The following is a 16,126-nucleotide window of genomic DNA, read 5'->3' on the forward strand; positions in this document are numbered from 1 at the left end:
AATAGCTGATAGAATGATCCATTTCAAGTTTGTAAAGGTATCTAGGGAAGCTGGCTGGAGTAGCCTTTTCATTGTTTCAAAAGCAGGATGCCTCTTAATGTTTTGATTCAGTCTTGTTTCTGAATGACTGTTTTAAAATGAGCTGAGAGGCTGTTACCTGCCTATTTCTGCATGGCTGAGCAAATTCACCCGTAAATCCAAGTTTCTCTTCATTTCCATCACTATACGTCTCCAAATTACAGAGAATTCATTCCTGAGCTGGAGAGGTGCCAGAAGTTTCTCATCTAGCTGTCTGTGGGCTGCCTTTTTCTTTCCCCTCTTTGAGGCTTTCTGATGCCTAGTGTGAGCTCAGCTCAAAGGTTTCCAGCCTCACACTCGCCTCACATTCCCCCACAGTCACATTGAGCTCTGTGATTCTGAGGAATACAGTGTGCCAGCATCCGATCCAGTCTCCTTTCACCTGCAGGTGTTCCAGAAACTTCAAAATGCGTCTGGTAATGTATTTGCTTTTCTAAACATGCCACTTTGATGTGCATTATGTGCAGCTGCTTATTATTTTTTAAAAATCTGTCTTCTGAATTAACATGCATGCAAAAAATGTCAAAAAGCGTATAGAACAGTGTGGGCTTAATTATTGGTCTAGGTGTGTGTGCATGTGTCCTTGTTAATGTAGGCATGTGTGCATAAATATGTATTATTTATGTATACATGTGTCTGTGCAGACAGATTTCACTAAAGGAATCTCATTGAAACCAACACTTTTTATGAACATCCAGATTTTCTAGTCAGATCTGTAAATATCTTAACAACAGCAAGTAGAGGAAAAATACATTTTTCACACCCATGCAAATGGTATGTTTTAAACACTTATTTAAAAAGCCCTCCTTTCTTGTGTGTGTGTATGTGTGTGTGTGTGTGCGCGTGTGTGTGGGGAGGAGGTGTTGATTTTTGAAAATTGGGAGAGAAGAGTTATATTGCTGCTGCACGAGAATTTCTACCCCATGTTACCTGCCTTCTTAAAACTCAGTAAGCACTGAGGGGAAGAGATGTGGTTCTGCTTTGGAGAATCCCAGGGGGACGTTGATCTGCAGTGTTCAGCAGGCATTTTAGGTATTCTAAATACTAGTGCTTGAATAATAAGTAGATGGGGTAGATTTGCTATAGCCAAATCCTTCTATGTTTTCTGGCTTGTAGGAATCACATTCACACTGTACATTTAGGATCTGCATGTGTTTATTGAACTCTAGTAAAGTAGCATGAGAGTGCAGGCTCATAAATCACATTATTTATTTGCTAGTGTTGGGTGCTAGATTCTAAAATTAAGAGATTACTTAGCAATTAATAATACATTCAGCATCCCTTGTCTCACTGTGTGAGATTTACATCCTTGGGACTTGCTCTTCTAGTTATAAAGACGAGTTATTTAAGGTTCATACTTAATTGCTATTTCAAATTGTTAAGCTAGAAAGATACTTGCAACACTATATTTAAAAGAGTCATTTTGAAAAATGTGTATATATTTCTAACTGGCGGTGAGCTAATTATGACTACAATGTGCTATATGCTTAAAAATAACTGAACTTGAGTATTGCTTACTTTTGTAATAGAAACTTATTTTCTCGTCTTCAGAATATAATAATTCTTTCACTTTGCATTATGCTCTTTTTGAGATCAGTATTAACTAATTGTTGTAAAGAAGAGAAAATGAGGTAGCAAGTCAAATAGCATTCACAAAGTAGGTTTTCTTTGAACTAGTAGTTTTCTAAGAAATTAAAATAGTTTTTCACAAGTAGATTTTCTAAATGTACAGTGGGTAGTGATACTTGAAAATGGAAGCATCTTAAATATTAACTTGTTAACTGGAGCAGATTAGGATGGTATTAATGCCATCTTGTAGTTTCTTAATATATTTAAGATGAGGTAGTAAATAGGTTAATTATTTTATATTGGCTATTATTTTTGCTTCATGATAATGATCATAAAAGCAGCAATTGCTTTTGATTTACTTTGCATTGTGGACAATTGTAAACTTTAGTAAAATAGTTGACTGAGTTGTAACAATAAAAATGAACATTATTAAGGTCAGTGTAAAAGCTACTTTTACTTTTTAGCATCCAAGATCTAATATTTTATCACATATAGAGCTGTGTACTTATAGAGGATTATGTACATTTTTAAAAATTTAAATAACTCTAAATGCTGATTTTATCAACCACGTTCAATTTATAATTAAAGTATAATAGTACAGTAAAAATGCATTTCAGTATGTAGAAATGGCCCCTTGAAACAGCATATTATATTAGGAGCCATTAAAAAATCTGTGTAGGCTATTAATGTTATACTCATATATTGCTCTGTGTGTAACTGATTTCTGTTTTAGGTCCTATTCATTTCCAATGTTATAAATGAACCTAAGATTGTGCTTTATTCAATGTAGGAATCTTGCCTTGAATGTAAATATCTTAATGAAGGTTTTGAATTGAATGAATAGGGTGGCTGAAGATTTACTAGCACCTTTTTTCATGTGTATTGCAATATGCATAAATACATATATAGAAATATTAAGCTATGTAAAAATATTCTTGCCTTCAATCACATTACAAAATACTCTCACTTTACTTTTGAAGTCAATTATTTTGTTTGAGGTTTCATAGGTGTAAAAAGAGGTTTTGTTTTTCAGAGGTTATGTAGTACTGTGTGGTAACAGAAAAACATTCAGTGCCATTTTGTAGTGAATATCATGTGTACTAAAATGTGAGAGGAAAGAATGCTGCATTTGCCATCTGTCTCTAAGTATGACCTCCTACTGGCTTTAGACATATTGTAGACCAGGCCTTTATTTTATGAAACAAATTTGTATTACCCCAAAATACCTAAAATGATTGCAAAACACTTACTTCCCCCCATACAGTAGTTTCCCTATTATGTGACCGGGACTGTTTTAACAAACATTTTATTTTTAAGGCTCACATATAGAATGAAGACATAAAAAATATAATTTGTAGGCTGACCATGCATCCATAGCTGAAAATATTCATCCTTTAAGTAAGCATTTATTAAGCATCACATTGCCAAGCTGGCTTCTAGCTTTGGGACAAAAGGAGGTGTCAAGGAGGGAAGCTCCTGTTTAAAGATACCATTCCTGCTATTTCATTATTAACCATTATTTATGTAGGCAAGACACCTTCAATATGGTTTGAGAATTGCATTGGATTTTTTGTTCTTTGTACTACTTAGTTTCAAAAGGACAAAATCCTTGGGAGCATTTGCCAATAGCGAAGAACAATCACAGTTAGGGTGGGGAGGGCATGCTGGTCAAGAAAGACTCTCTGGAGAAGATGAGTTCTCAACCAAGTGGGGGAGGAGGTTATTAGCAAAAATTGATAGAAAGGAGAGGAATAGGAGAATTTGGCGTGCATGGAAAAGAAAGGAGAAGTAAATCACGGGAGGAGACAAGAAGGTGATGACATTGTATGGAGAGAGGAGCCATACTGGAAGTAAGAGGAAATCAAATTTAAAAAAATTACAAAGTTGGGCTTTAAATTTTTCAAAATTAATATTCACTAACCTTATTAGAGTCTGTGGAAAATTATTTGATTAAGTAAACATTTTTCCTATTTTGTTATGCCAAACAACCTCTGTAAATGCATTTTAAAGTCTACATAATAATTTTAATTCATATTTATTGAGTATTTACTATGGGCCAGCTATGGGCCAGGCACTGCACTAAATACTTTAAATGCACTCTCTTATATAGTCCTCATTTACTATTAATATCCATATTCTACTGGTGAAGAAACTGAGGTACCGAGAAGTTTAATTAACTTGTCTGAGTTTGTATAAGGTCAGAAATGGAGGATTTGAACGCAGATTCTAGATCCCAGCCTTCTAGCCACTACACAAAAAAATCACAGTTAGCTTATTTGATCTCTAGTTCCAGGTCCAGATTGATATGGCTGGTTGTTCACTGGGTGTGTCATTTAGGTTCTCTGGGAAGAGATTCTGAGACAGAATTAGTAGTGCAAGTGGTTTATTTGAGAGTAAAGACAAATGGGGAAGGAGGCAAAACTGGGCAGGGAGAGCCTTCTGACCACACAATGCAGATCTGACAAAATCTCACCCAACCCATTGGCAACCTCTGGAGGGAAGATTGCCGATTAAAGGAGTCTCACAGTGGGCAGAAATGACCAGGCCTAGTACCCCTGCTATGCTCAGTCACTGGCTGGGGGTTCCCTGAAAGAGCATGGCTGTGGCTTAAAAGTTGAGGAAGATCCTGAAAGTCCCGTAGCTGGATGTTGTCAGCTAACTGCTCTTCTTGCAGCTGAATAGCAAGTTCTTTCTTGAAGGGAGATCTGAGCAGTGTACCTCCCTGGCTGCCAAGGTGATATCTCTACAAAATGTATCATAGGAACTTAGCGGTAAGGCGAGCAAGGAGCCTAGGGTGAAGAATTTAAGGAAGTACATATGCTTTGGGTCATTCAAGTGCTGAGTGGGCACCTCAGAGTAAGTGTCTTCTTAAGTTTTGCACTCTCAGGCACCCTGCCTGTCTCACCCTAGTCCCCAGAACCTCACATTCAACACACTTAGAATTGATCTCATCATAGTCCCTCCAAATGTACTCTTTCAGTCTTATCTGTCAGGAAAATCCAAGAACTGCTCAGTGCATCCTTCCACTAGTCTCCTTGCTCCCATCCAATTCAGTCTCTCCACTGCCACAGCATCATCTATGTTAAATACAACTCTGATTTATAATTCCAATGCATAATACTCTTCACTGGTTCCCTGTAGCCTAAAGAATGAATTCCAAGGTTCTTTCTGTGGCATGTAAAGACCCTGTATGATCTGACTGCATGGACAATCTGGACTGAGGGCTGAAGCAATTTCAACGCTTATATCTAAGGAACATTAGAATTGTTTATTTTTCAATATAGAATAGGTCATATTTAATTCTGGGGTTGAAGGATGTGTGGGAATTTGTAGAGTTAAGAAGATTTCCCATATGGAGGAAGCAGAATCAGATGATTTGGAGGTGATTAGAAGGAATGGGGGTAGTTTGACTGAAATTTGGAGAATATATGGAAATTAATGGGAGATATACCTGCAAAAGTAAATTGGAGCTGACCGAAGAACTGCGGTCATGGAGTTTAACTTTTCTTTTGAAGGGATCTTATCAGAAAAGTAACATGATCAAAATAGGCTTGTGTGAAGGTGAATGAGGCTGTGATGTGGAGGCTCCACTGAATGGAGAGCAATCAGGAGTCAGGGATACCAGTAAGAAGGCTGTGTTGCTATTCCAGGTGAGAAGAAATGAAGTCTTGAGTTAGGAATGTAAAAAATAAGAAAGACATGAAAAAATATGAAGTAAGGATAAATAGGATTTTAAGTCTTATTAAAAGAAGATGTGAGGGGAAGATAGTACTCAAAAGGGACTTAAACGTTTGAATTGAGTGATGGGAGACTTATGTATGGGAACCAGAAACGGACAGGAGGAGGATCTTGTTGAGGAAAGATGACAAGGGTCTAAGAGGTGTCTGCAGATGAACCATCTCATTTATTTCCCCAAATGAATATTACACAAATCTTTCATTTTTCTTTCATCTCAGGCACTGCTCATTCAACTCCTCAAATTTTGCCTGATTTTCAGTTTACTGTCATTTAGAGATTTTCACGATAATCCTTTAAACAAAAGATTAAGGCATCAAAGACAAAAGTTATGTTTACAGACACCAACCATTCTAACAAAATTTAGGTTCTTTTTTCTAGATTCAACTGTAAAAACACCTTTTTGGGATCCACACAATTTCTTACAGCCAGTTTGAGTAACGAATTATTATTATATTTTATTTTTTAAGAAGTTGTTTGGCTTCATATAGACCTGATCCCACCCAGCAGAGGCTGACAAGACTGGCCTATCTAATTAAAGGTCTTTGTTCCTGGGGTAGATAGAAGAGCCAACACCGTTATCATGAGTTGCAGACATCTTCTCATAGAGGAAATCTGAAACTGCTGCCTCCCACTGCCCAACTAACAAAGGGACAAAGGTAATTGATTTAACATGAACAGAAAAAAGACTTTGCAAATAAAGATTCACATTATATATGATTGTGACACATAATTAAAAACTCAATTTTCAATAAAATGGAAATAATGGCAAAGACTTGATGCTAAATAAGTTTTAGGTACAGAAATGAATAGTAAGTTTTATAGGAATTTGCAATGCAATATGAGAAGCTCAAAGCAAATATTTAATTGCCCTGAAAACTGAACAACATAACAGTCACATTTGCATATTCTTCCAGGCTGACTTGTTTTACTGTAGAGCGCAGGAAAACCCTTGTAGGAATATTACATTAGCATCCATGGTGTACAAAAAAATTTTTTAAGAGATAATCAAATTAACCTCCAAATCTGACTGAATAACTGCCTACACTGAGTTGTGCCTAACAAGCTGTGACAATCAAAAGATAAGCTGGTAACATGTTTGTTTTGTGACAGTGATAACAGAGATCTAATGCCTCATTCGTAACTAGGGCTGCCAGACATAGAAATACAGGATTTGCATATTCTGACCTCCAGAGCATGGAGCTATCGTAAGCCAATAAGTATAAATTCCCTTTTTTGTCTCAGACTTAGATATAGGACAGTATGTTTTCCTGATTTCATTAAAAAAATGAATAAGACACTGAAACATAAAAGGGAGGGGTCTGTGTATGTAGACATTTGTAATTCTGTGCTCTAACTCAAAACTTTAGGGAAGCGATCTGTATGGATGATGTTTAATCTTCATGGCAGATGAATGAGGCAGGCACTGTTGGTTACTGCCTATCACAGATGAGGAAAACTGCTGGAGAGCCTTGATAACATGTTAAAGGTAACACAGTGGTCAAGTAGCAGAATGGATTTGGACCCAGGGCCTGAGCTCTTAGACATTGAGCTGGGCATGGAGGGTGTGAGCAGAAGCAGTGATTGGCTGGTGGGGTTTGCCCACCCAGAAGGCTCTTCTCTGAAGCTCTCCATCCTTGGGCTGCTCTTCTTACCTTTCCTGGGCTCTCAAACTTTCCTATATACTGTAAGGAAATACAGTTGTAAATTCAGGAACCAGCACCAAACCTATTTTTTTGATGGACTGATAATGAATTTCTCACTGAGCTTAAAAATATGTTGCTACCATATTCTAGTGATGTATGTCTCTGCAGTGTGGGAGTCCATCTGCTCATCCTCACCTAACTATATCACTCTTTTAAAATGGGCTTTGTTGATACTTGAATTGGGAGACTTTAATTCTGCCTTCAATTTTAGTCCACACTGGACAATTTGAGCTCATACTTTATGGGAGATAGCAAATTGCCACTATATGCTACTCTATGACCATGTATATGTAATTAAATATACATGAATATTCCAACTATATAGCAGTCTGATGAAGGAAGAACTAGATGTGATGGAGCTCCCTGGTAGGCTCTGTTTGTTAGCAAGGATGACCCCATTTAAAACCCCTTATATGTCTCATTCTGAAGTCTTGATTTTCTTATCTGTAAAATGAATATTATGACAACTAGTTCCTAAAAAGAAGCATGGTGTAGTGGAATAAATACAGGCTTTGGAATCAGACATGCCCCGGTGCACATCCCCTTGCTGTCACTTTGGAAAGCCACTTTAATATCTCTGGAACAGGAATAATACTTCTTAGTATTGCTGTGAGGATAAGATGGTGCATGTATCAGTCCTGGCATAGGGTAGGTATTCAATAAATGTGTTTAGCATATGATTAGGAGCACAGAGACAAAATGCATAAGTGGTTAAAAGCATCTGACCCTGGACCCAAACTTCCTAGGCTCAAATCTGAGCATTATCATTTATCAGCCAAGTGACCTTGGGGAATTAACTTCTCTGTGCCTTAGTTTTTTTGTCTGTAAAATGAAAATGACTAAAGCACCTTTTTAATAGGGTTGTTGGGAATTACAGGAGACTTAAGGTGTATAAAGTACTTAGAACAGTGCCTGGCATGCAATAAACACTCCATGAGTGTTAAGCCCCTCTTTTGAGATTTATTTCACTTCAACGTGATTTCTTCTCAGAGCTCAAGGCCTGGAGATTCACAGTACATCTAGGAGCAGGTGTTTCCAGTTTCTTGTTATCTAAGACCTAAAAAAATACTTATTTTAATCCAGTGTCCACTGAAAATTAATAGTATCCATCTTAGTTAAATAGGTTCTCGTATCATCTATACCCACTGTTGGCAAAGGCGGGGCTCTCAATAGCAAGGGTGGGGGAAAAGCAAATTAGTGCAACCAGCTTTAGATGGTAATTTGCATTTAAAAAATCTATCAACACTTGATTAGCACCTCCGTTTTGACCTATCAATTTTACTTATAAGAATTTTTCTACAGATGAACTCACATAACTGAGCAAAGACGTGGTGAAGTTTTGGTTGCAGCATTGTTTGTGTTATTAAAAATCCATAAACAACTAAGTATTCACCCAGAGAAAAGTATTGAAATAATTTGTTATACCCCTGCAATGGAATACTGCAGAGGAGAGAGCTTAAAACTGTTTGAGCAATACATGAGAATATTAAAAACTATACAAACATACTTTTAGGAAAAAAGCATTTTGGGGGCAGTCTATAGCATGAATGATACTGTGTTAAAAATAGTTACATATTTACATCCATTTGCTTGTATAATCATAGAAAAATTCTCAAAGCATGTATGAGAAACTAGTGTTTACCACTGGAAGTAGAATGTATGTGGAGTGAGTACTTTTCCATTTCACTTTATGTACCCTCTTTGAATTTTAAAACATGGGCATATATTGCTTTTACAACTTAAAAAAAGTTATTTTTTAAAATAGTCAATAAAAAATTCTTTTGTTCCCTTTACCGCCATATATTAGTTTTTTAAAAAAATTAGTCCTTCTTGCAAATGTAATCCTAAGCCTTGGTATAATATTTTTGAGTAATTGAGCCAACTATCATCTTTAGTTAAAACAGAATGTGTATCAACTCACAGCCAAAGGTCTAATTTGCTCCCAGGGAGCACAGACCAAAATGACTAAGGAGATACCCTAACATCAAGTCACAGGAGACTCTTAAGTCCTGTGGCAAAATTTCCTGCATTTCAAAAATTCATGCACTTAGAGAGGAAACATTAAATCAAAAGCATTAGATGGGGGCAGGGAGCATTGAGTCAATGATTTTTCCTCAGGACTTACTAACGCTAAACATGAGGAAACATTACACAGGGGACTTTTTTACATTAAGGTTTCTCTGTATTTCTAAAACCCTTCACTTGGTCTTTTGCAAAATGCTGTATAAAAGTTACATTGCTTTCGGGTTTTGAGGGCGGAAGTAATTTGCATGAGGAGTAATCAAGATTCCTTCCCCTTTTGTACTTTCAAAAGTGCCTACACACATTGTCTTATTTGATACAAACAAGGTATTTAGGACAAGAATAAAGCTCATTTTCTACATAGGGATCTGAGGTTTGGTTTGGAAAAGTTAAGTGACAAGCAAGTCAGCGTGGAGCTGAACACAGAAGGACTCTTGGCTGTGTCTTGGCCACCCTCCCCCCCTTTTTTTTTTTTTTTTTTGCCGCCAGCAGTCAAGGGCATGGCTATACAGCAGAATCACTCCTATGGTTGTGAAATGTGAAGTGGTTTGGTATTTTCTTGGAATTACTTTTAACTCTGGTCTAGAAAGACCCAGGAATGGCAAATTGAACTTTCTCCCCAAAGTGAATTATAAACATCCTAATTTAATTGGTTAAGGAACCTCTAATAAAATCCAGGTAGATCTAGTTTCTCATTTTGCCTCTAGTCCTTACTAGCCATATAATCTTGGGAAAACTGTTTCCTCATCTATAAAATGAGGATAATCTTAGCTTTAACCTTCCATGGCTGCTGTTAAGATTTTAAATTAAATAATGTGTGAAAAGTGCTTGGCAAAGTGCATAGTAGATAGCAGAGGGTCAATAAACACCCATGGCAATAATAATTATTAATAATATAACTAAATCAGGGACCAGGTCAGCATGGCAGGCAGGGTTCTGATAGAGGCCAGAACTTTTGTCTACTTGGAGGTGACAGCCAGGAGCTGCATCCCAGAGTGGGTGCCAATCAGCTTCTTCTCTTTTGAAGGATCCTTCCCTGGAAACACAAAGAACCAACTAAGCATGGGCGGGAAAGCTACTTTAAACTTCCCTGTATGTCATTGTAGGGGCTTGGGCATTTCTGACTGAAGAGAATACCCCCAGTTTAAAACAGAGTTCACCACCTTTCCAGTTTATGATCAACAGTAAGACGAGGGAGCGGTCACCTCCCCTAAAAGGGCAACCTGATGATCTTCTTGCTCTGGGGAGCTGGACTTCAGCCTCCTAAAATTCAACTTTAAAAATCAGATTTTTGGCTGAAATCTGAGAAGCCAGAGTTCAGAATCTAGATAATAAACAATGAAAGGTCTATTTGCTACCTATTTAGCTTAAAGGTATTTTACTAATTTCTCATTTGAGTTTTCAAAAATTATTTTTCTTTATTACAAAGTTTATACTTACTGAAAAAAATATGCAGAATCAAGATGAAAATAAAAATCCTTAGAAGCATTTCATATTCATTTTGGTATATAGCCATTGAAACTTTAAAAATAAATATGTTTTAATGAAAACTGTAAAGCACCAAGTGTACAGTTTATGACCTCTCAAACTCTAGGAATATATCATGTATCTCTTTCTATGTCAATACATTTTTTCCCTATGATTTCATTTTCAATGGTTGCATAGTATTTGATTGGGTAGACATTCCATAATTTAATCTTTGGATCTTGAATGCTTAGATTGTTTTCTTCCTGCAGGAAAAATTATTGCACAAATCTTTATTTCTTTATAAAAAATTAATTCCTAAAAGTGGAACTTTTAGGTCAAAGAGTAAATGCATTTTAAAGGGTTTTGATGTCAAATTGTCTTCCAGTTAAATGTGCCAATTTTACCCTCATTATTAGTACAAGCATGTGATTAATGACTATTTAGGTAAACATGACTTCTATTTATTTATTGCAAAAGTTGAATACCTTTACAATAGCCTGTATTACTACACCAGAAATAAAGAGGATTTCTTGCTGACACCAACTCCTACTTTTGTTTTTATAATCCAAACACAACATATCTTAAGACACTGTGTTAATTAATTGTATTCAGGAGCTTGGTAATCATGATCAATAGAATAAAATTTGCTTTTGGTGGAATATAATGGAAAATGTAGAAATAATTTGGAGAAAAAGTTACTACAAGCACACGTCCCTGGAGCCCATTAATTCCATCCACATACCTTTTTTAAGGTGTGAGAATAAAACAATCAAGGGCGTATAAACTCTTCCACTGTGGTTATCGTCACATTAATTTTCTCTATGGTTGGAAGTAACCCTGCCTGATCCCTTCTACACCACACTAGGCTTCACAGTAGAAACGTGAAGCTTGGAACCTTTTCAGCAGAAATTACTCTTGATGACACCAGCCCCGCTGTCAGAGTAATTCTTGCTGGAAAGAAGGCATCTGAATTAATGGTCTAATAAACCGAGTTAGTGTTTCATCTTGGCAAAGGATTAATTAGGGGAAGAGAAACTAACATTTATTTGGGTTCCTATTTGACAGGCCCTTTATTATTACATTATTGCATTTAGTACACCCTATCAACCTATGAGGTAGGTATTGCTGTAGGCATTTTACAATGAAGGAACTGAAATTCAGTCAAATAAAGTGTCTTGCCTAAGGCCACACAGCTGGTGAGCTGCAAAGGTGAGATTTGAACCTGGGCTCCCTGCTTCGGGAGTCTGTGTCCTTTATACTGTTCCTTCTCAATGGTTGTACAAGTCTGACCGTCTCTCCTCTAGAACAGTCGTTGTAAGTATTTAACCAACTAAACTGCAGGTTTCCTCTTAAAATCAGTATGTCAGGTTTTCTTAGAGCACTCAGAATCCTGAGTCTGTTTAGAAACTTTTGTAGGCCAGAAACAGAACATCTGCTAAACTGCCCAGACAATAAAGAGTTTATTATCTTAGGTAGCGATATCCTGAGACAGAGGGACTTCTGCCTCTTTTCAGAGGCTCAGTGATTTCATCATGGACTCAAGTCCCCCACCTTGCTGCTCTGCCATTCTCAGTGCTGTCTTGTAGGTGTCTTTTATTGTGTGATGACTTCAGAAGCTCTGAGTGCAACATCTTCATGAATACTACAATGTTCAGAGACAGGAAAATGAAATGGCTCCTCCTCACCCATCCGTTTTCTTTTGTAAGAGCAAGACAAACTTCCCAGTAGACTCTCTCTTGTGCCTCATTGCCCAGGACTGTGCCATAGGCCCCTTCCTAAACCCAACATTGGCATTGGGAATGACTTAGGCCAAGATTCATCTGAGGTTGGGGAGGGTGAATGCTGACATCAGAATCAGGCTTTGTGGCAGGAGGAACCACCAAAAATACTGCCAGTACAGCATTCGAGAGATTTTGAGATTTCTTTTTGTAGTTAATTGTGTATATATTCTGGGATTCTTTAGTGATATAAAAGTATACTGTTGCTTTTCTAGATAGTTTTATTTTTATATAACTACCAACTACAAATGAGCATGTCATTTTATCAGTGTGGTTGACTAAATCCTTCCCATTTCCATCACCTTCTTCAATATGATTTATATTCTTCTTTTTTACCCAAATGTTCACCTATTCTAACTCTTTTTCACAATCCTTCTGAATACAACTTCTTCCAAGAATGTTGGGAAAGTATGATTTTAATGCAAAATGAAGAAGAACCCAATATTCTCTGTCTATTAGAGTTAGATTAATTTTTGCCCTTAAACAAAAAAGAGTATTGTCTTATTGGAGAGACTTAAGTAGAATAAACCTACTTTTCTGTCATTAATAAATAATCTGATCATCTTTCATTTCAGTAATTCATTTAACCCTCATGCTTGTATTCAAACAAAACAAAAATTGAAGTGGAGGGATGTCCATTAATTGCCAAAATAATTAGTTCAATAAAACAACTTGTTGATTCAAGGGGAAAGTTCAGTTTTTTTTTTCATTGTATTGGCTTATTAAATTTGAACAGTCAGTTTAGTTCAAATGTTCATCAAAATCTATGATGTACTAACATTGTGGGAAAGTAAGAGAAGCTATAGAAAATCTTATACAACCTGGTAGAGAAGAAGAATAAATAATCAACTTAGAAAAAGTATCTATAATAAACTATTACATAAGATACAACAAAGGTATATGAAAATTATAACATCAATAACAAATGTATTGAGCACTGATTATGGCCTAGATTGTGCTTCTATTTGCTTTACAGGTATTAACTCATTTAGTTCCCAAACAACTCTATAAGTTTTTTGTTGTTGTTGTTAGCCCTATTTTACGGATGAAAAAACAGAGGCAGTAAAGAAGCATATGGAGAGTTTCATGGGAACTTGGATGAGGAATTTGGATTGGACTTCTTCCTGGGAAGTTAGGGGAGGAAGTGTTTTAGGGGAAAGATACGTGAAAAAGGTGACCTTCCAGCTAGTGTTGAGGTGAGAGGCCCAGGAAAAAACAATGGCTTTGTAGTGGGGAAAAATGGCATCTGCAAAGCATCTCTGAAAGACCTTTGTGTGTCCTGTGTGGCTGAAGCACTGTGCAAATATGTGGAGATTAAGGAAAGGGAAGCTGTGGTTAGGTTGTTTAAATGGTGTATGCCCAGCTAAAGGGCTAGAGGTCTGTCATCATGAGTCAACACCCATCTAAGGTGTTTACGCAGGAGAGTGACATGATGAAATGTGGCTTTAAGAAAATGATTCTGGGACAGATGGAGACAACCAGACTGGATGGGGGAGGAAATGAAAAGGAAGAGGGAGACCCAAAGGCTCTATAACCCCTCTGTGAATAGCAATGTCATTTTTCAAAATGTGAGAGAAATCTGATATCCTTCAGCAAGAACACGAACCTTGACCACATGCCTTATACAAAAATTACCTCATAACGGACCACAGACTTGAATGTAAAATGGAAAACTATAAAAAGTTTAGAAAAAATAGAAAAATTTGGAAAGCTCAGATGAGGTAAAGCCTTCTTAAACTTGTCACCAAAAGCACTATTCATGAAAGAAGAAAACAGTCAAATTGGACGTTACCAACATTAAAAACTTTTGTTCTGTGAAAGACCTTGTCAAGAGAAAGAAAAGACAAGCTATGGACTGGGGGACAATATTTGCAAATGGCATATCTAACAAAGGAATTGTATCTAGAATATATACAACGAATTCTTTCAACAATAAATAACCCAAACAATCCTTTTGGAAAATGGACAAAATACATGTATATACATTTCACTTGAAGAGGATATATAGATGGCAAATAAGCACATGAAAGGATGTCCAACATCATTAGCCATTGGTGAAGTGCAAATTAAAATGACAATGGGATATCACTATGTATCAAATCAGAATGGCTAAAATTAAAAGTAGTGATAACATCAAATGCTGATGAGGATGCAGAAAAACTGGACCACTCAGACACTGGTGAGAATATAATGTGGTACAACCACTCTAGAGTAAAAGATGGCAATTTCTTACAGAACTAAAATGTGCTTACCATGCAACACTATAACTGCACTGTTGGACATTTATCTCACAAAAATGAAAACTGTATTCATGTAAACAACGGTACACAAATGTATATAGCAGCTTTAGTCTTAATAGCCTCAAACTGGAAACAACTCCAGTATACTTTAATTTGTGACTGCTTAGTCAAACTGTGGTGTGTCATAAACTGGAATACCATTCCGTGGTATTTTCCATTGAGTGAAGAAAAGCAGTATCAAAAAATTATACATTGTATGATTCCATTTATATAACATTCTTGGAGTGACAAAATTTTATAGATGGGGAACAGATTCGTTGTTGCCACAAGTTGGGAAAAGAAGAGGGAAGGAGGCGGGTGGGCTGTAAAAGGGTAAAAGGAGGGATCCTTGTGATGGAACTGTTCTGTATACGGACTGTGGTAGTCATTACATGAACCCATATATGTGATAAAATTATATAGAACTAAAACCACATGCACTCATATACAGTGCATGTAAAACTGGTGAAACTTGATTAAGCTTGGTGGATTGTATCAATATCAATTTCCTGGTTGTGATATTATACTATATTTATGTAAGATGTCATCATTGGGGGAAACTAGAGAAAGAGTATACAAGATTTTTCTCTATTATTTCCTACAACGAAAATTGTATAAATCTACAATTATCTAAAAATAAGTAAAAAAAAAAAAATAGCGAGGGAGAAAAATGAGTGTACTAAAAGAAGATAAATTTGGTTTAGAAATGTTGAGTTTGAGAAGCTAGAAAAGTCTAGTAGGATGTTCGCAGGACAGTTTTAGAGTGGAAGAATGGAAGACTAATTTGAAGATATTGGTAAATCTGGGAGTTGTTTGCATAAAAATAGGAAAGTCTTTGATGAGATTGCCCAGCAAGTGAGAATAAAGCCATAATCATAATAAGAGCTCACATAATTGACCTATCACTGTGAGACATTGTGCATCCTGTAGACATGTGCCTTATTCACTCTTCACAACAATCCTATGATGTAGCTACTATTACTATTATATCCACTTTACAGATGAGGAAACCAAAGCCTAGAAGAGTTAAGCAACTTGCCAGGGTCACACAGCTGGTAATCAGAGGAGCTAGTCTATCTAACTCCAGAGGTTGCCTTCCCTCCAGCATGAAAGAAAAGCACTGAATAAAAGCCCAGGAATATGATCATTTCAAGTTTTGGCGGAAACTAGAAAAACTCATGAAAATGACAGAGGAGGTAACCCCATTAAGACCCAGGTTTTATATCCTGAGCGTTGATGGGGATTTACTCTAGCCCTGTCTTTCAGGTCTTGGAGGCACATCCTAGTTACTTGTTATCAAGCGGAATGCATAAGTTCTGTTTGTACAAGATTGTTGGATGCTGGGTCAGTTCTGAGAAGCACATGGTCCATAGAGTTGGTGGGTGGGGCTGGTCCTGGTCTATTCATGGAGTCAGTGGACCATGGGAGGGAAGTCAGACTTGTCCTCGCCTGAAAACTCAGAGGCACATATGGGTGTGTCATATTGGAGGAA

The 16,126-nt window shown here is 36.8% G+C and overlaps 1 protein-coding gene across 2 annotated transcripts in view; it reads left to right on the top strand.

Moving 5' to 3' along the window:
- Positions 1 to 283: 283 nt before the first annotated feature.
- Positions 284 to 16,126, top strand: part of IQCJ (IQ motif containing J) — a 182,622-nt gene continuing 166,779 nt past the window's right edge. For both annotated transcript variants that reach the window (XM_063620365.1, XM_063620366.1), the window contains exon 1: positions 284 to 494. In XM_063620365.1, the coding sequence (XP_063476435.1) occupies positions 486 to 494 (9 nt within the window). In that variant the 5' untranslated portion in view covers positions 284 to 485. The remainder of the gene's footprint in view (positions 495 to 16,126) is intronic.

Source organism: Symphalangus syndactylus, chromosome 17 (genome assembly GCF_028878055.3).
Source record: "Symphalangus syndactylus isolate Jambi chromosome 17, NHGRI_mSymSyn1-v2.1_pri, whole genome shotgun sequence".
Classification (NCBI taxonomy): domain Eukaryota; kingdom Metazoa; phylum Chordata; class Mammalia; order Primates; family Hylobatidae; genus Symphalangus; species Symphalangus syndactylus.